This window comes from Aptenodytes patagonicus, chromosome 8, assembly GCF_965638725.1.
Source record: "Aptenodytes patagonicus chromosome 8, bAptPat1.pri.cur, whole genome shotgun sequence".
In the NCBI taxonomy this organism is placed as follows: Eukaryota; Metazoa; Chordata; class Aves; order Sphenisciformes; family Spheniscidae; genus Aptenodytes; species Aptenodytes patagonicus.
Window position 1 is genome coordinate 2997630 of NC_134956.1, and position 20841 is coordinate 3018470.

The 20841-nt window shown below is 37.6% G+C and overlaps 1 protein-coding gene across 1 annotated transcript in view; it reads right to left on the reverse strand.

The window, feature by feature from the left end:
* SYN2 (synapsin II) overlaps nucleotides 1-20841 on the reverse strand; it is a 192526-nt gene that overhangs the window by 26271 nt on the left and 145414 nt on the right. Inside the window, exons 8-9 of the mRNA XM_076345983.1 lie at nucleotides 16396-16470; nucleotides 12053-12155 (exon numbers count right to left, since the gene is read on the reverse strand). Coding sequence (XP_076202098.1) covers nucleotides 12053-12155; nucleotides 16396-16470 — 178 coding nt within the window. The remainder of the gene's footprint in view (nucleotides 1-12052; nucleotides 12156-16395; nucleotides 16471-20841) is intronic.

Below are 20841 nucleotides of genomic sequence, written 5' to 3' on the forward strand. Positions count from 1 at the left end.
TTTTATGGGGGTGTTTTAGTACTTCCAGAATTGCACCTTCCTGTATCTCTTTGGCTTCTGAGGTTCCTTCTCTATTGCAGGTAAATGGGACAAGACTGAAAAGGTTCAACAGGGTCGAAAGAGTGCTGGAATTCTCTTGCTGCCACAGGCAATTGTAAGTGCTAATGGTCAGAGAAAAACCTTAAACTTCCCTCACTCCTATCCAATCTCTAGCAAAAGGACTAGAAAGAGAGCTCTGCTATTGGGAGGCAGGGCTATTGTGGCTAGAGAGGTTGATTTCCATCTCTTCAGGTGGGCACTCTGCTGTAGGTTGTTGCCTTGAGCTATTTTTGTTAGTGACCCAGCTTGTGTAGGGAAGGGAAGGTAGGGAAGGGAAGGTATTGAAGGGAAGATATTGAAATTTTGTGGTAAGACCTGATTCTGCAAATATTTACAGGCTGAAAGAATTTTATTATCTGTAGGGGTGACGCAGGGATCAGATGGATGAGCATAAAGCTAGTGCATCTGCATTGTATGGATCCCTCCTGAGGTGGAAGGGATATAGTAGGGAAAACAAAACTCTTCTCGCCCCATCAACCTACCCTGAACACTTCATCTCCTTTATAGGCAAAGAGCACAGTTTTACCTTCCTTCTTTTAGATATTCAAGTGCTTCTAGGAATTAGACACACAAATTGGGTATTTAAAGAGACATTTGGATTTAAAAGAAGATGCAAGTTCATTCTAACACTGGAAGGTAATCTTTTGTCTTGCACAGTAGTTGGGAATGAGCTGCATTGTAAATAAAGTTACCTAAGCTTAAGGATTTTCAAAATATGATAAGTGCTATAGAAATTCTTACTGAGGCTGACAAAGACTACTTTGTTCTAATAATGAGATTAGTTTGAAGCCCAGAAGCATTTGCACTATTATTCTTCTGTTCATTTACAGGAGACACTGGCATTGTGTACTGGCAACCAAAATGTTGGCAACGCTTGTTCTGGGATTTTCAGATCTAGGATGTCTCCTCTATGCTTCCTCACAGCTAAAATGATTTAAAATAACCCCAAAGTAAACAATGAAATAATAATTGAAGTCCAGAGCAAATGTTTCCTAAGAAAAGAATGAATGTTCTTCTACTCTTGGACCACATCAACAGTACTGCAGAAATGCTTAATAATTACACAGAAAGTTTCTGTAAAATTTACCATATTTTTTTACATACATATTTTTAAGTGGAATATAAGCAATGTTTTTAATTAGTTGAGAGAAAGGTATTGAACGCATATGAGTTGTTACTTCTGAATGGGTAAAATGTAGTCTTGCTGGTTGTGTGGCTCTTGAAATACAATTTTTTTCTGGATTTATTTTATTATTCATGTCTGCTGAGTTATTGCTATTTCTTAAAATTGTTGCAATGCTTAAAGATCCACTTCATTTTATCATGAGATTTTTCTTGCAAGAGTAATATGCATAATGCCTGGAGGGAGGAGGCAGCCGTATGTGCCAGATACTTTGGTCAGGACTTTAAAGTGTTAATAATGACTGAATGTTAGAATGTCTTGATGTCAGTGTGAAGGACATTGGATGTTTGGCTGTCTGCTGCAAAACATCTGATTTTCAGAGAGGGAGTTATGTCTGCAGTCTAAAAATCTGCCTGCCCCCACCCCGAAGGCAGGCATTAATAACAGTTATTTTTAAAAATATTGCCCCTCTCACTATCATCAGGTGTATATTAACCCCTCTCTTACCTGACAACAGAAGCAACAGTTCTGTTTCACAAGTGTGCAAAGAAAAGCTCACTTTGTTTACAATCCACTTACATTAAAAAAAATATTTGGAATGACTGTGAAACAAATTGCCTAAAATAAGGTTCTGCCAAAGGATTAGACAGGATTAAGAGCTGGAGGACTGGGTTCTGACTGAATTTCTATTTTTAAATACTTCTGTAACTGCAAGTTTACCTATAAACTTTCTTTAGGAGATACTGCCATGTTGTTTACCAGAACATGTGGGAAAAGTGTAGTTCTATGGCCAAGGATAAAAAAAGAAGCCTTGAGGTGTTGCTCAAAACTTCATGTCCACTTCAGTAGAGAAGATCTTGCATTTTGTGAAGACAGTATTTTCAAGCATAGCCCTATTCGCATATTGAGGCAGATTCAAACACATACGACATTAAAAACCATAGCCGTTTGCCCTTGACAACCTTCTGTCACTTGGACTGGTTTTGATGTTGTTAAAACCCCTTTTGTTTGTTGCCATACTTGAACAAATATTGTTGGCCAAAGATATGCTGAACCTAACACCGAAGAAGTACTGAGTCAGACACCGAGTCTTGAATGATGATAAGCTGTAATGTGTTCTGCTGCTTTCCTGAAGTGCAAAGATAGTAGCCAAAGTGGTAAAAAGAGAAAGGAAGGCATCAGATTATCACGGAAACTACTGATCCCAAAGTGAAATGTCACTAAAAAGCTGAGTGAGTAAAAGACTACCAAGGCTTAAAAGCGGTTCAGTTGCAGGACACTGTTCAGTTTAATAACTGACTGGGGTTGAGAAGGACTTGGGTGGGTAGAAGTCATAGGTGGCAGGAGGCTGAAGGGGCTCTTACCACTTGCATTGCTGAGAGGGAATGGCTGAGTGTCCAGAGCACAGCATTTACACCCAGCCTTGCATGTGGCTGCTAAGACGAGGCTTAGCTTCCCTCTCGTATGTTATTGCTGCTGTGACTCTCAAGGATAGATGTTAACCTTACTAAAAGACCACTTCTGCTATTCCTTGGCAAAGAAGCGAAGATCAAGGTGAATACTTTACAGGGTGGGTTGTCTTTTTTTTTTTTCTTTAAGAAAATGCAGTCTATTTTCCTTCCTAGTAAAATAATTAATCACAGTTACCAGAAGTCAGTAATGTTTTATAGAAATGTATCTTAAGAATTAAAAATATTTTGGGTAACTAACAGTTTTTAAAACCTGTGAATGGTGAATGACTAACAGGAATGTCATGCTGGCATCTCCCCCACTTTAGAGGACTTGACAAAGTTTAAACACACACAAAGCATCCTGTTTATAAATAGTCTATTTACAGCCTGTACTAGTTTTAAAATATCATTTAAACACAGCCAGGGTTTTTTTTTCAGTACCTAGTTCAGCTATTTAAAATATTGGAGTTTCCCACTAAGAGGATTTCATAGAAAAAAAGACATCTGTAATTTATAGTCAAATATGTTACAAATATGTTTACTGCAGATGCCAGTAAAAACATGGGTCGCTATGAATTACGGTCACTTAATTTGTATCGCTTCTGTCTTTAATTTATATGCATTTCAGTAACCAATTCTATGGGATGAACTTCTCTTATCACCCAGAAACCATGTTCTGAAATGCACTTAACACATCTTTATATTAAACTATAAGAGACTGAGTGTATATATGAGCAGTAGTAACAGAAACTACAGCAGCATGTTTAAGTCAACATAATCCTGTGACAAAACAAAACACTGACCTTTCAGTGATATGACCTTTTAGTGAATATTTTAGTCTGTGCCCTCCGCTGCTAGTGTGGATAAGGCAAGTATTTGAAATTTGGGCTGCAGGACTGAGACTGGCAAGAAAGAGAAGAGAAATGCTGTTTAACTCTGATGAATATGAAAGGAAATGGGATGGGATTAACAAAGGAGCCAGTGCAACTATAAGGTATCAGTAATTGCACAGGGATCATCATATTTGAAGGAGAAACTACTCTGACTGCCATTGTCCAGGCATAGTTCTCCATTACATAATATGTTTTCCACCAAAGGATTAAGAAAGATCTCTTGCTTAGAGCTTTATGAAGACCCAGCCCAAATGGTGCTGGGAAGGACAGAGTTGTGGAGGGTAAAGGAAGGGCAAAGGTAAAGAACTCTGTTGATACAGCGGAAGAAAAAGGTGTTTGTCAGCATGCTGGAATACAAGAGGAATAAGAAGGAACAGATAGAAGGGCTGCAAGTCAGAAGTGCCCAAGGAGTCTGACAGGATAATGATATATGGATTTCATATGGAAAAAGACCTACGAATTACAGGAGAAGATATGATAATTGGTAAGTGCAGAGGGAGGAGGAATTAATTTCATTGCAAATCGGGGTAATTTTGAAGGTCCACGCTTGAGAGTGTGAGGACTGAGAAAAAACGTTTACTTTAGTCTGTGAGTAAGAGAAGCTGGGTTGTGTTGTCGCTATGTTATGAATGTGTTATTCTTCTGTGTTGTTTTTGTGGGACCTGGATGTCTCCGATTGTGGTGAAAATTTTGACTGTCAAGGCAGAGGCTGATACAGATTTTAATTTAAGTGTTCTAAGTATGGGGAAGGTAATTGACATTAAGAAAAACTAATAGTTTGAGGAGGTCATTTAAGACTGAAAGGGATGTAAGAAGAGATGGTGTGATTTCTGAGAAGTAGGGGAGTGACTGGATATGTAGTCATCACGGGGCTTTCCCTGAGGTCTCTATAGCAGATGCAGGGGTAATTTGTAATTGGAAATGTAACCACACCTGAGAAGTCGGGAGGGGATAGTACAGCAGAAAATCAGTGGTGACTGCTAGGAAATTTTTACAGTCCCTCCTGTAGTGGGTGAGTAACAACATCTGCAGAAAAAGTAAGAACAGCTGGGAAAGTGAATCAAGCCTTCCTAGATGAAGGATCCAGTGCCTACAGACAAATTTACATGGCCTTGTTTTAGTCTGGAATGAAAACAAACCAAGCAAATTATTTCTATGGCCAATCAAAATCGCTGGATGAAACTGAATTTGTATGTTGCAAACTCATGCAAATGTAGTAGATTAAAAAAAAAGTGTAAAAATGTATAGAAAATGCAGTTAATATATCTGAGAAAAAATCAAGCACTTTGAAGAGAATATGTGAAAGAGATTGGTGTAATCTATAAAATAACAATTAATTTGACATCACAATGAATTTTACCTGTATTCACCCCCCTATTAATAAAGTATGGTTCATTATGAACAAAAGAAAACCATTAAGACGGTCACATGTAAGTGCTATTGCTGCTAATTTAGAATTTTAAAAGTTACAGGTATTTTGACAATAAATACAGTAAACAAATATTATGTGACAAAAATATTAGTGAATAATTATTCTTAGGATGGAAACCAAAATATTAATGTTATTCACGCAGGCCAATAATTATTGCTCAATTCAAATGAAAACTAGTGTCGTAGCAAAACAAATTTCACCCCCTTCATTAACTATGTCACTAGATACACTTCATTTACTTTTCTTTCTAAAAGAACAGCTGATGTCATTATTTCTGGAATGGTGCCTGGAAAATTTCAGTGGATTAAATCTGTTACTTCCAAAATATAAAAAAAGGCCCAGAAGAGTTCATTGAATAAACTGATTTTTTTCTATCACATGAAGCCCACATATGAAGGAATATATTAATGAATTGAGCACTAATGCATCAGAAACTTGGAAAAATCTTAATTTAAAAGGTTGGTTTTTTCTAGAATTGTATCTTCTTAGCCATGTCTTATTAAGTTATATTAAGTCCTATTAGGAAATATAGGAATGCTCCTTGTTTTGGAAATACGAATTTTCACAGACAGATGTGGTCTTAATTATAACATATATATCACCAAAAGAGTAATTTCAGACTCCTAAATGTTCAAAATTTCTTATAGTACCAGATCATAAATTATGAGAGACTTCTGACTTTATCAACTATTACAGCTGGATTTAGTTCCCTTACTAACCTGAAGAGAGGCTATGCTTTAATGGATGGAAAGCCACTTAAGTATGTAAAAAAATCATGGCCATTATTATTTGCCACTCCTGCACATGTTTATATGCCAAATCACCAATTTAGAGATAAAGTTACGTTTCTAGAGAGTTTTTAAAAATCTGTTTATTATAGGAGACTTGTATCTACAATATTGGCAAACATGGTAAGAAACAAAACTTCTCCCTCCCTTTTTTCTTTTAGGGTAGGGTCTGAGCAACTTTGAAGTTAGCATTGCTTTGAGCAGAAAGTTGGACGAGGTGACCTCCAGAGGTCCCTGCTAATCTTAATGTGTCTATGATTTGTGATACACCACTGACAAAGATATTACCAAATATTTCTAACAGAATATGTTTTCATGTCTTTGTCCAGTCTTTGGTGCTGAATTTTGGAACTGTATATGATTAAGATAGAAGAATAAGTAAGCTTAGTTTCTGAGCACTTGGAAGTACAGTATTAGAGGCTTGTGCTCATTAAACTTGTGCCGTAGTCAGTGACATAGCTCTGTCTGAATTGTAAATTGAAGAGTATAGCTAGCATTTCCTAGAAAGCACAACTTTAAGTAAAATTGTGCACAAATACTGCATGAGGTACAGGTTTCTTCTGCCTTTGCTCCCTTCCGATGTATTCCTTTGTGTACTTTAGCCAACATTATTCAGGACACTGAATATGGGAATACAGAAGCCTGTAAAAGCCAGCATACTTAGTGCTGGTGCTGTATCACTACACTTTATATGGTATATATACTCTGGAGTTGGTGGTGTATTTCCTAGTAGTTTGAGAGACTGCAGCACCTTCAGAAATGGTGTCTATTACACCAAGACTTTTAAAAAAAAAAATCAAATTCTGTTTCTTAACTTCTTACATTGGCTTACAGTGGCTGAAAATATTCTTTATGAAATCCAAATGGTTTGCATCTTTCTAGGTTATAAACCACTTGGAAGCTAATTTTAATACAGCTTAGGGTAAAAATAAGCAAGTAGAAATAGGACACCTGCAGCAGCCACCCACCCATTCAATTTTGAGCAAAATTTGGGAGGCCACTTTAAAGGATTCTGTTACATTTGTTCTCTTTTACCGCATTCATCATCATGATAAGAGCTTTTGTTTAGTTTCCCAGAGGTTTGGTTTTCCAAGAACAAATCATGAAAGATAATATTCAGTGGAGTCAGAAACAATGCTCAAGTATCTGTTCCTTCTAGTATTAAAATTACAGAAGTATTAATTTTAAAAGGCAAAGATTAAAAATCCTTCTTCTATTTAAGAAGTTTAAGTTTAATGGACCTTAATTTGATGTCTTATTAGCAAGAACTGGCGATACAGTTAAAAAGCTGTATGTTGCAATGATGTGTTAATAAAATCCTTGTTTTTACAGCTTGTCTCTGGCATAATGATGCTTGGCAGCTGCGTATTCCAATTGAGGTGAAAAGAATGGACCCTAAACGAATAGCTAAGATTGTTACACAGAATAATAACTTGGCCTTCCTGCCGATCAACCTGACAACCCTTCCTTTCAGCTAAATGATTCTTTAGTTAGTTCATTCCTCCCTAGTAGGAGTTTGGAGATAGTTCTTTGGAGTATAGCAGTAAAAGACAAGAAGAACCAAAGAACCACAAGGTTGTTCTAAAGAAGGTCATTTCTTCCAGGGAACAACTTTTAGAAAACCATGTTCTTTTAAAAGTCAAAGTTACCTCTTACAGCCCCCACCTAAGAAAACTGTAGAGCGCTTGTAGCTTCACAGAAAAACAGGGGTTGCATTGTGCTTGAATAATATTATGACTTCAATATTTTGTCCTTCCTGTCTTCAGACAAATTGTCTGGATTTTTTTCCTGGGGATGCATAAGGTATCCCTCAACTGCATAGCAAGAAGGCACAAACGGACATCCTTCAAAATTCCCCTGGCAGTAGCTTTTATAGCAGTGTGGAAAGATGAATGGTACACTAAAAATGCATCCTTTTCATAATGTTTGGGAAATAACAGTAGTGTTGGCTTCAGCTTGTTCAAGTGACTAGAAATCTCTAGCGTGGCTATAGAAATATGAAGATACTGATGCACAAACTAGCACTGGCGAACTGACCCAAACCTATAAAATGGACCCAAATCTAGCACCCAAAGGTATAAAATGTGAGAAGCTGTACTTACACTGCAATTTCTTTGTTTTTTATTACATCAAGACCTACTTGGTCAAAGCAACATGCACATTCCACGAGGGAGACATCTGCAAGAAGCTAACAGTAGTAAAGATCTTGCAATAAATAAGTATAAAGTATATTGCTTTATTTCATAACAAGGTTTATGTATGCAGAAATTAAGTGTCTAGAACTATAGTTCAGTGTCACTGAACCTCCTTCATTTTTTTTCTTTCATTTTAGTTCTCTAATCCTTCCATATTATTCCTGAACAGTCACTACTCTACTTACACAGCAAGCACACTTTGCATAACTTGAATGGCCATGAGGCTTTAAAATAAGAGTAAGTTATTTTAAAATTCTCATCCTTTTAATCAAATATATATAGAAGAGAAACTACTAGAGAAACTGAAATGGAAAAAAAAAATGTTTACCCTTCTTGAAGAAGTGGGGCATGATGACTGGATCTAACATTAAGAACCAACACAATCTTACCTGCAATGCAAGCGTACCGTACTAGATCATACATAAAGAATCACTTTATAGTGGTGTTTTTTAAGAAGTACAGCTAGAATATTAGATTCATGAGACACAATGTTGTACTGATTCTCTAATCAGCCACTGGTACAATTTGTTGCTCCATGGTTTTGGGGAATAAAAGAAAGCAGAATGTTAAACCAAGGAATGACAAAATGACCATCACAAAGCAGTTGAGTGGCTACAACACTAAAATAATAGAATTATTGGTATAGGATAAAAAAGGAAAGGAAAGGACAATAAGAAATTAATTAATAACCTTCCAGAAATAGTCATATAAAAAGTCATTTACGTGTTATACTTTCTACCATTAGCTTAGAATGGATTTCTGTGAGCAGATGAGTTGTTACATGTAATACTTAAACACTGTGCATATTTTAAAACTATTGTCTTGGATTATGCATGTCCTAAAGCTCTTGTTGAACACCTTTGTCAACACATGTACTATGTACTAAGTACTTATTCCTGTAAAATGCTGCTCTCCCAACCTTATTACAGAAAATCCCTCTGAAGTTAATTTCTGTCTAGAATGCTGGAGTATATGAAGGATACTTAGTAGAATTCTACCCTAATTCACATTCACTCGGAAGCTGGCTGAAATATATGTATGCTTTCCTATTGGTGGTTACACTGGTTGAATGTTCAAACTGGGAAATCAGGAAGAACATATCTGCATACATTATTTCATACATTAGGAAGTTTGTGTGTTTCTTGTCAGATTGTATCTGCAGAATTAAAGTGTCCGTAGTACAGAAACATTTAGTTTTGTAGTAGGTGTACCAGTCACCACGAAAACATGACAGCATACGTTTCAGTATGGGACTGCAATTGGAGTGTAAACCCAGTATTTACAGACTGATTGTCCTGCTCAGCTTGATGGTTCTTGATTGCAGCATGTACGTGCTAGCTTTAATAACACATTTATTTTCCCATGTTGAAAGCACACAAAAGGCGAAAATTTTCCCTATACTGGTGCAGACGGTCTTCTACTTTTCATTGTATCATGGAATTACAGCGCATTAACTGTTAAAATTATAGTGTAATAACTGTTGATGTAAGCTGGCTTTTTAGTAGCAAAGGATCGTAAGTTTTACAGATGTTCTGTTGGATGTGAACTTTGCAAGCAATTCTACATTTCAATGTCTTATCCAGATTCTAAATATTCTTGCTGATGAGCATTGCCATCTTCCAAACAATTCAGCTGATTCTGTAGAACAGCAAGAATTATCACGCTTCTATCCACGCTTTCTTTTAATTGCAACATCTATTATGTACACTACTTAAAATGCTCTATAAACCCAGTTCCTCATGTATCCTGCAGTTCTCAGAATTCTGTTTGCTTAAAAGTATGACTGTATCTGGCATGGAAAATTAGGGGATCTGTTCAGAAGCAGGAAGTGGGGTGCTCTGTTGGTCCGTTTTATCATTTGCACTGGCCATTTCATTTTCAAAAAACTGCTCCCCCTTCTCCTCCTACCCAACAGACCTCCCAGGCCTGATGCAGGAATTAGTTTGTGTACCTGACTTCAGCGGAAGCTGATCGTGCCTGCTGGCTTTGCTCAAAAATTTGAAAAATTGTGCAATATCAAGAATGTGGAGACAGTCGAGTTCAGTGAATGAAAGTGAAGTGCATTTAGTCCGACAGGAATTTGCTAACTGAGGAGTGCCACAGAAGTGTCAACTGTTAAAGTAAAGGAGACATCCTTCACTTCCACTGGAAGCAGAAAAGGTCCAACTATATTTGTACAGAAACAGCAGGATGAAAAGAAAGTAGGGAATAAAAGACATCGGTAGGAGGGACTAAGTAGCGTGGGTTGACGCCAATCATTTCTCAGACTAGCTTTAGCTACAGCATATAGGAAACAACATTGTTTTATGCCTGAGAAGTTCTTACAAGAATATACTTGTTAAATGCAATCCTACTGTAGTTTTGTATCTTTTTGCATGCAGTCTTTCAGTTTTTAACTACTATCTTATGAGGTAAGATAACTAAGATCTTATGTCTTAGAATAATCTACATTTCTTTATTTTATAGTTTAAATTGTGGGGTCAAAATTTATTGGATTAAAGCCAGCCAAATCAGCATGAACTATTTCAAACGTAATGAATTTAGATAAATGGGTGTGTGTGGAAAGTGCTGAGACCCATCTTCTGAGACATTTAGGGGCTATGGGAACTGCAGAGTGCCCTACAAAGCTTTAAATGGCATACGGGAGGCTGCCAAAGCCCAATTGCTGGAGAGGAGCTTACTTGTGAGCAGAAATCAATACCTTCCCAGTGAGCAGAAATGTCCGAGACACACCCGTGGCTACAGCCAAGCTGTGAAGTAGCACACACGACAAATCTTACGTTCAGGAATTTCCTCTATATTGTACGGCCAGAAGTCAGAGTGGTCTGTCTTCAGAAAGAGGAAAATACGTTTTTTTCACTCTTTCAAATCTCAGCCAGATTTCACTAGGTGAAGCATTACAGATTTAACAGGAACTTCGGGGTGCAATGGAGGGGAAAGACTGCACTATATGAAGGAGCAACAGAGGAGGTTTGGTATGGAATCCTAAATTTTTTGCTACAGTGAGTTTTGATACAGTAAGACACAGTAAGTTCTGATTTGGCCAGGCAGACTAAGGAAACAGGATTTCTTTACATCTTCCTCAGCTTCTCAGGAGGTAGTGATTAATTCTGTTTGTTTTGCTGAAGGTTTAATGCTGCAAGCTGCTCAGTCCTTTAAAGTGCTATTGATTGATTGGGGAATTACTAGCAATTGCAATAGCGATAAATAAATTTGTGAAAAGTGAAGAGAAGAAAATACATAGAGCTGTTTAACACCACGACAAAGCAAAGATTTTTACTTCTGCAAAGCTTTTCTGTTATAAATAGATACAAATAACTAGAGAGGGTCAATCCATAATCTCCGGATTACTCTCACAGTTTAGAAAAAATGCTCTTACTTTTGCTTTAGCAAATATCAACCTCTTTTGGAGTGGGGAGATTCTGAAGGTCCTTGACTATGTCCTGAATAAAATTCTAAGAACATGGAAGATGCTGAAGAAATCCTGAGTTGTGTGATAGGCCAGTGATGATATCTTCTTTTATGGCTAGACAAAGTTATATTTATCCATAATAAACTTAAGGTAAATGAGAAACTTAAACTTTTCAAAATTATCTACAGCAGAAACTTCTGATTCACGAGGAATCAGATCTTAAAGGTAGCATTTAGGCTAGAAAAAAGTAAAGTTGTTTCCACTTCATTCTTAATTTCCCTTTCCATGTAAAGCTATAATTTTGTTGGGGTTCCCTTGGGATAGTGCTATCTATAAACCTTCCAGGAAAAACTGGTAAGCCTGCTCAGGAAAGAAATCATAAGGGTTGGGAAAATGTGACATCCACATTTGGTTTTGTTTTGTAGTTTGTGTACATTTCCTCAAACACTAAAAGACATTACCATATATATGGTTACATTTTCCAGCAAGTGTTGCCACTAACTTGGACATGTGGCTTTGTATTATGATTTAAACGTTGCTCAAAAATACACAGCCTTTCCTGAAACACAAATAAGCCAATGCCCAACTATCACAAATGTTCTTTACTTGGGTGTTTGTAATATATAAAAGCATATATTGAAAAGAGTAGGATTGCTTACCTCAAAAATATAATCTTTTCCATCCTTTCCATGTACAGCTTTAACAGCACAGATGTCCAAACCACCAAATATTTCAGAACAGGTGTCAACCCAAAGCTTGTACCTGTTTCATAAAAATAATTTTTCCTGTGAGTATCTCCTCAGGCTCTTGTTTTTCTATAGGCTTAACCTAATAATGTATTTCATGTAACGTTTGCTCTAAATTCAGAATTTTCACTATATTGTCAGTTTTACTGAATTTGTATTTCCCAGAATAGTAGCTCAGAGATACTGGCCTGACTACTCTGCTTTTCCCAGTAGAATCCAGAAAAGTTGTGGCTCTGTATCCTGACCTAGTATTATGCTGGATTCTGTCCCAATTTATCTTGGTCTAAACATGTGTCTGCTCTAAACTGTGAGTAACCTGAAGATAAGACATGCTGAAACACAAATAGCATTTAGCTATATCCCAGCCTGGATTTCCAGTGCCCTTATGCTAGTGCAGCTTGCTAGTTGTGGCTGTACTTTATCTGAGAACTCCACAGAAGGAGGATTTCTCATCTGACCAGTTTTTGTGGCTTCGGTGGTGCCAAGAGGTTTTAGAAAGTAGGGAACAGGGCTTCTGTTTTCCTGTGAAATTCAAACTCGTGCATCCGTGCACAGATTCAAGTGTGACAATCCTCTTGCCTGTTATGCTTGGTAATATATTTAATATGGATGCGTTTTATTCTTTTATCAGGAAAACTAGAATGAGAGTCTCTGTCTTAAATTACAGACCCAACTGTATTCCGAAGTAGCAATGATAGCTTTCTATGTACATCACTGAACAAGGCAAAAGAAAAATCAAGACAAAACAACCCTTAAGATGATGCAAGAGAAACGGATGTATGACATGACGTAAAAGTTACATAGCATGCAGACAAGGATAACATTCTTCATGTAGGGTTATAGGCAACTACAGTAAAACTCAACAGAAATTTAAAGAATTCTGAGGAATTCTACAACTCCTAAAAAAGGCTGGTGTTTCATTCAGCATTGAACATAAGAACTCCTCCATTTCATTCCTAACCTCATGGTAAGACTGAGGAATGGACAGTTTACCCATTTTACATGCAGCAATATGATTTATTTTTCTTGCATGAAGAGCTTTATCCATCCTATGAATAGAGAGATTATCTGACTAACAAGGGAATGAAGTGGGACTTACTAGAAAAAGAGTGAGGCGATTCCTACAATCAAGTACAGAACTGTTAGCGACATAACCGAGAGCCATAATACTTTGCTGAGAGCGTTCTGAGGTGATGTAAGCTGTGTGTGTTTGCTCAATGGCAAGGACTGACTCACAGGACACAAAATAGCATTGAGAACTCTGGTTAACTAATAGCATAGCTGGGGATGGGCACCAGCAGGTGATGATATGATCTTGAAAGGTTATATAGGCAGATACCACAGTTCCACCAATTGAAGGACATGTTTTGCTTAAACCCCTCCCCAGTTTTAATGCAGCCATTTATCATAAACTTTTTTCTCTTTCACTGGCTAGTATTTGAGTATAAATGAGAGCTATTTCCTTTTACAGACCCTCTCCTGCTCTCTCCTCATCCAGCCTTTGAGCCATGATGATAGATTTGCCACATCATAGTATTTTCCATTGCAAAAAAATTGATGTAATAAACATAGCATTTGACTTCACTCTAGGATCAAAGGAAACTCGTTGCTGGGCTGAGAGTCTTACTCATATATAAATATCTTCAGTAATAGCATCCTTTCCAAGTAAACTTGTTAGGTCACATTCTTTATATTTTCTTATATCAAGTCTGTTCCAGTGGAAAAGTTTTTCTTTTAAGCAGAATACAAAGAAATTGATACAACTGTTTGAAAAAATCCTGATGGTAATATTTTAGCAATGAAAATAGTTTTTTTCCTGTGAGAAACATGTTTTTTGTCCAAAATGAGCGGTTTTTTTGGATACCTGACAATTTCAACATCTGTAGTGTGATCTGCACTGACTGACTGGACTGCTTGCATGCACTTGCTTATAAATAACTTTTTTTTGGCTGTAAAATACCAACGTGTATCTTAGAAAGTCATGAGGACAGCAAAACTTGTCTTTAACAGTAAATATCTGGACTTTATATGAAAAAAAATGAAGACATTTTCTTTAAAATACCAAAACATCAATCAGATCTGTGAAAGCACTTTTAATAGTCTATCTCCTGCCAACAAACGCAGAGCTGGAAAAATACAGTTACATTTGGAAAGAGAGGTCTTGGATGGACTAGCCTGTAGTGTTTTAAACCCAAGGCTTGCACAGTAGGTTTGACAAGAGGTCACGGTTCTTATTTTCCCAAAGCCAATATAGTGTGCAGCAGCCTTAGAACTGACAGATAATAAAGTATTGTTCCTCACGTGTCTGACATGAAATATCTGGTGTGCCAGATGAGGCGTGCACAATTAGCATAGGCCTCTCTTCTTCTGGTCCTATCTGGGGAGCAGTGCCTCTCTGAAATAGAGGGGCCAATAAGAATGTGTAACATTGAAATGTGCTTGCTCTCTGCCTCGTCATTGTCCCTTACTGTGCCACAATCTTCCCTCTTTTCTAAATTTCTAGACTAAGATTTGTATTCAGTCATCAATGTCAACTTGGGCAGTGCTTTCAAAACACTTCTTCCTAAATCACGAGATGTATTAAAAATGAAATGCACATGCATCAGATTTGATTGCTTTTGGTATGCCATTAAACTACTTCAGCTCTTCAGAAAACATCGATTTTCCCTTCTCTGCCTTGCTCTGCTTTGTGCACTTCAGTGTGTAATCAAACAAAAAGTGGGGCTATGTGATACATACCCCTTTCTCTTACGAGAAAACATCCGTCTTTTCTATGCCTTTGTCTTCATCAGCATAAAAGAAGTTTTGTCCTGTTGGCTAGTGGTTTTTTAATGGGAAAACACCTATTATGCTCTCGTTATCTTACATTCAAAAATGGAAGCAGAGGCAAAGCACATAGAGCATTTACAGTCAGGTAGCTAGGCAAGGTTTGCATTTCATACTCATTACCCATACTTGATATTGTTTAGTTTTCCTTACGGCAGAACTAAAGTGCCTGTGTTTTTACAGAGGAATAGCTCATGGACTGTAATTATACACACTAAAGCACACTCTTTCTTTTCCCTCTCAGTGAAGGCATAACCTCACTTTCCAGAGGAAGGTGGGAGGGGAATGAGAAAGAGAAAATAATGTGGCTCCACTCCATCTCCAGAGGGGAGATCAATGAGGACACAGTCTAGACAGGGGTTGGACAGCAGGGAGTTGTAATTCCCGTCTTATTTGTTTTCACCTTTCTCAGGGCAGGCAATGGTTCAGTTCCTGTGTCTCCCTCAGCTCATAAGACGGACCAAGTTGTAGGTTCCAGACTTTAAAAAAAAAAAAACAAAAAAACCACCAGAAAAAGACTACTGTTGAACTTTAAAACACCTTTTAAATTACACTTTTATTGTACAGAGTTTTTTCAGCTTCCACTGGTAGCAGCCTTTGGAGAAGCTGAACAAAAGAAAATTCATAGCCATAAAAAAGCCTCACAGATTTATTTTGCAGGGGAAAGAGGCCTATGTGTTGTGGAGGAACTTGGAGAAAATGAGCGGTATTGAGAGAAGAGGTCTGTCAGTAGAAGACCTGAGCTTCAAAATGGTACTGCAAGGAGAATGTTTTTAACTGGATTGCAAAAAGCATCCAGCCTAAGGATGGGAGAGAAAAAGAAAAGCACAGTAAACCAAAGTACACAGCTGGAATGATGACACGAGGGAAATAAGCTTCAGTATATCCCAGCATCTGGGTAAAAAGCCTCACAGTGCAGTTTAGTGGAGATTTCAAAAATGAAAAATAAGCAATTTAGCAGGATTGAAAGTAGAAAAGAGAAATATGAGGCAAAGTTAACACCAGATTGCTTGGTTATGATGGATGATGTAGAAGGAGAAAAGTTTAAGACACTGTGGCATGGGGTAAGACTGTTGGGTAAAAGAGGGCAAATGAACCAGAGGAAATGATTGACAAGTTGAATCTGAAAAATGGAATTTTCTGAAGGGAATTCCAGTGGTTTTCTAGGTGCAGATATGGATGCAGGAACCCAAGGGTGCACGTAAGCACCTAAGGCTAGTACTTAGTTTGGCTAGTTAGCTCTGAGACAAGTCATATGGAAACTCTTGGCTCATGTTCTTTCATCTAATTCAAAGATTTTTTTCCAAAATGAAGGGAGGATATGCATTTACTGTGAATTGCATATCAACAATGTGATTTTTTAAAAAAAGCATTTAAAATAAAATTCCATTAATTTTTTTTAATTACCTTTTACATGAGACTCGACTTACTTATCTGACATAGCAATTTGTTCCAACATTGCAGAGCCCGTGTTTGTCTTCCAGTTTCCGGATATGGAAGTTCTCCTGAAAGGGGGAAAATATTACAAAGACAGCCAGTGGTTTTACATTTTCACTCTCTCTTAAATTACTCCAATTTTCACATGAATACTATAGCAGTATTTACACCTTCTTTATATCTGGCAGCTTATAACAGAACATCTAAACCGCGAAGAATTCTAACAGGCATCACAATTGTCAGTAATACTTCACCATAGGCATGTTATGAAGTATGACAGTGTTGTGAAATTTCGGTTCCCCATTTATTCATTTAAGACATTTTTTAAAAAAACCTACTGTGATTAAGTGAAAGTGTTCGCAATAAGCTGTTATCAGTTATAAATGGATGGAATAGCCCGTAACATACTATAAAGGCAAATGTCAAGGAACTGAAACTTCAGCTTCTCATTTCAAACCCATACCACTGCAGAGTTAGATCCCAATACTTGAAAATCAAGATCTCTCTCTCTTAAACATCTCTGAAGTGATCTCAGGTCTGTTTTAGAGCTGGATTTTGGTTTCTCCTCCAGTTTTCACTCTTTGCTAGTTTATTGATATAATCTAAACAGTTTATATCAAGGCTTGAGTATACCATCTTGTATTTAATCTCTAAGAAAAAAAGAATTCATATGAAGTTTTTTTCTCCTCAGACCTTAGGACTGCTACCAGGGCTGAGAAGATTCCTGCTTTCTGAAACCTAAATGCTGTACTGGGAATAGGCTAAGGAGACAAATTATGAAGTGTTTCCAGTTAGTAAAATCATAGGAACATCTGTAATGTATTAAAAGTATATTAGGCAGCAGCTATAGTTTTCTCTCCGTTTTTCTATTAACCTAATTATGAGGGTCAGCAGCAATTGTGGGGGAATGTTGACCTTTCTATGGGAGCCTCATAAAGTTAGCTGAATCTTAGAGCGTAAAGTTCTTGTAAGGTGCCACATTCATTGTTGATGTGGGAGAAACTAGTGAAAGGGCAAGGTGCACGTCGAGTGCTGTGTGTAAGGTAACTTCGCCCAGTAATAAGGCTATTTTGTGATTTCTGCCTCATTTTTGAAGTGATGTTTATTAATATGTGTGTACTTACAAATTAAAAATTTTAAGTTCATTACTACTCTACACACATATTCTGCATCAGAGAGATAATGCTTCTCACAAATCACAATTCAACTCTACTGCAGACTTCTCAAAGGCATTCATTAGCATGTACCATCTAAGGCATCTTTTAGGAAGAAAGATATGACCAAATCAGAAAAAAAAAAATTGCCCTGAAGACTTAGGAAGTATTTAGATCAAGATCCTCAGCTGCACTGTTGTAATCTCAGCACTACTGACTAGAGGAGAAGAGATGGTTTGCTTTAAGCCATGCTTTCACTCCACAACGTGAAAGGTCCCCTACTGAACCTGAAGCAGTCTCACGACTGGATGCTTGGCTGGGTGTAACGATGCTGTAGGGACCAGATGCGGACTGGGGAATGCTATGGACACAGACCTAACTGGTGTAATCTCAATAGCTGGTGGGCTGGAGCCGTCGATGCTAGGTCTGTCACACAGAAGAACTCCGAAACAACAGGGCTGTTCCATTAGACCATGGTTAAGTGATACAAAAGTACCCCACCAGACCATCTGGCACTTTAAACCTTAGATGTGATTTCTGTAATTGATATAAGAGTTCCTCTACTGAAATATGTAGGTTTCCTACCCTTCTTCACTTCCGTTCTGATAATTGCTAAGGGTCTTTCACATCGTTATTTCCTCCTCTTTTACTAAATACTGAATGATATAGAAAACAACTCCTAACACTTTTGAGTGCTTTACACTTAGGCTTAACATGTTTTCACCTGATTTGGTCTTTGCAAAGAAGGAAGAACTGTTTTAAAATTGGGGAAAAAGGAATGATGATTAGTATAAACAATTCATAGTAACTTGAGCTTCCCCTTTTCAAACATCTTTCTGCTTTATTTAGTACCATTTAAAGTACGCAATCCAAACTGGCTGGACAGGGACTTGTCATCAGGAAAATATGTAGAAATGTCTACCTACAATTCTTGTGTAGATAGCCTGCTTAGTGGTCTGATTCTATAGCACTGTCTGTCTTTGGTTGATGTGCTCTACTTTTGTTTTATTGACCTTTTGATCAAAGTACGTTAAGTTATGGATTCAGAGTATTGCTTCTGGAGAGGAGATTTAGATGCAGTGTTTTTGTATTTCTGTTTTTCTTCATTGTGTGTGACCCTTTTAACTCCATTTCCTTGAAGTCAGATGAATTCTGTAATGGTACCAAGGGTAGTTAAGTATGCGTCACAAAACGTTCTGAGGAGCTGTGGTATTTGGAGGGATCCAATGTTGCATTTTGGCTATAATCTCTACTGACAGATGATAAGCACCAGTGTTTTGTGAGTCATGGATCCACTTATACCACAATTTCCCACAGAATTATAAAACTGAAGCTCTTAATAACTCTCTTTAAACTACAAAAACAAATGTTCAGCTGGTATTTTTTGTGGTGGCTCTCTAAGTACTCTGTTCCTCTGTCACGCAACAAAATGAGAACCAGCTGTAAAACAATATTCTACTGACATAATGTGTATGTATGCATATGAGGAATTTTTCAGACATTTGGTAAATCTTCTCCTTTTCATGATGCTTTGTAACAATGGATGGGTATTTCTTTTTTTTGTGTGATTTAACTGTATGAAAGAATCTAGAGAAAAAATGATTGCTAGGCTTTTAGCATTTGGATGAACTCGTAGTTTCTGAGAAGAAACTTAAAAATAAATAAAAGGTAGGAGGAACAGGCTGTCATTTTAACTTATTTTTGCTGTCCCTTAGGCCAACTGCTTCTTCTGTGAAGAAGAAACATTTATGTTTGAAAATGATAAATTTACCATGGCTTACTCTTCCAAAATTTTTCTAGAGACTGAACAGCATTTAAATTTCAAGTCAAAGAAAAAAAACGTAGGGCGCTCTCCTATGAAACGTAGTGGTCCAATTTCTACCATAGGCAATGAACCGTCAAGTTACTCATATTGCATCTGACTGCTGGTATCTGTTGATGTGTCATAACCATTAATAGTTGGGCCTTATTCCTAAGACTCTGCCACTTGGGAGCTGTAAGACAGAGACAAATCAACTCTGTTTATTATAAACAACAGAGGAGGGGAGAGATGGGTAGCACAACACAAGAAAGCTGCCTGTCAAAGCACCAAGAGAGAAAAGTACTATCCTAGCCTCGAAGAGACAGAAGTAGTTGTATGAAAAGGTCTGAAATAGAGAAAGAAGGCTGACTGGCGACTGGAAGTAGAGGGAGAACAAGGCTGTTGAATGGCACTGAGTAGAATAAAAGGGGCATGGAGAACCTGGGGCAATAAAAAAGGCTAGGCATAAGGGGTAAGGACTAAGAGACAGAAAGGTAGAAGTGGTCTGGGAAAGAGGTGGGACTGGACCAAGATATGGTTTGGACAGATAGGAGGGAGGTGACCTTGGGGTGTAGGAGCATAGTGCTATTTGAAAAAGTAGGATGGATGTCTCCAGATATGGGGCTAAAGCCAGGAAAAGTCAACAGTCTGGAACACCAATGTAAGACAAACAAGCAGAATTGGAATTAACTTTCCTGGAGAAGTCAGGGGCTAAAAGCTGTATCATTCAGAAGCATTTGTTTACGATTCTTATTGCCTATAGGAAGAGCTGGGGTAGGCCCAACACACCTGAAATTCTGTAGGGAGCTTGAATTACAGACTTTCTGTCCTTCATCACTAAGAACATTGAAAATCACCAACAAAGGATTCCAGAAACCTCTCAGTCCTCGCAGCCTGCTTGAGTGTTCTGCCTTGGTCACTGTGTACAACCCAGATTTCCAACACACTGTTTTTGCAAAATTTCCATAGTTCTGGCTTCAAAATAAAGCAGAAGGATTGAGTGTCCATCCTGCTGGACGGAGCTGACCTATGGGTCAGTATTTCCACCCAGTACTGTGTTGTACTTTCTTGAGGCCCCCCAGATGAATAGTGAGAGGCAGACGGACTACTGAGTTGTTCTTGAAAGGCCTAATCTTTGATGTTCTTTCTCAAATAGCCCTTCAAGTCATATGTCAGGAAAGACCAGCGGTTACTCATACAGTTTTGATCTTGTGACAGTAATGTCTTAGGGGAGAAGGCAAGAGTATGTGGCCTTCCAATATCAACCTAAGGAGATACATTTTGTCCCTTCCTCCAACCCTGGGCAAAAGGTTCTACTTTCTCATAGAGCTTGTTGGCTGTTCCTAAATTACTTGACGCTTAATACTAACTCTGTCTTTAATATTATAAAACATTTTACGCATTTTCCTTAACCCAGCTCCAACTTTTTGCTTCTCTTAGTATTTAGGGTTTGCTTGGAGTTCAATTGTTTTTACTGATAAAGG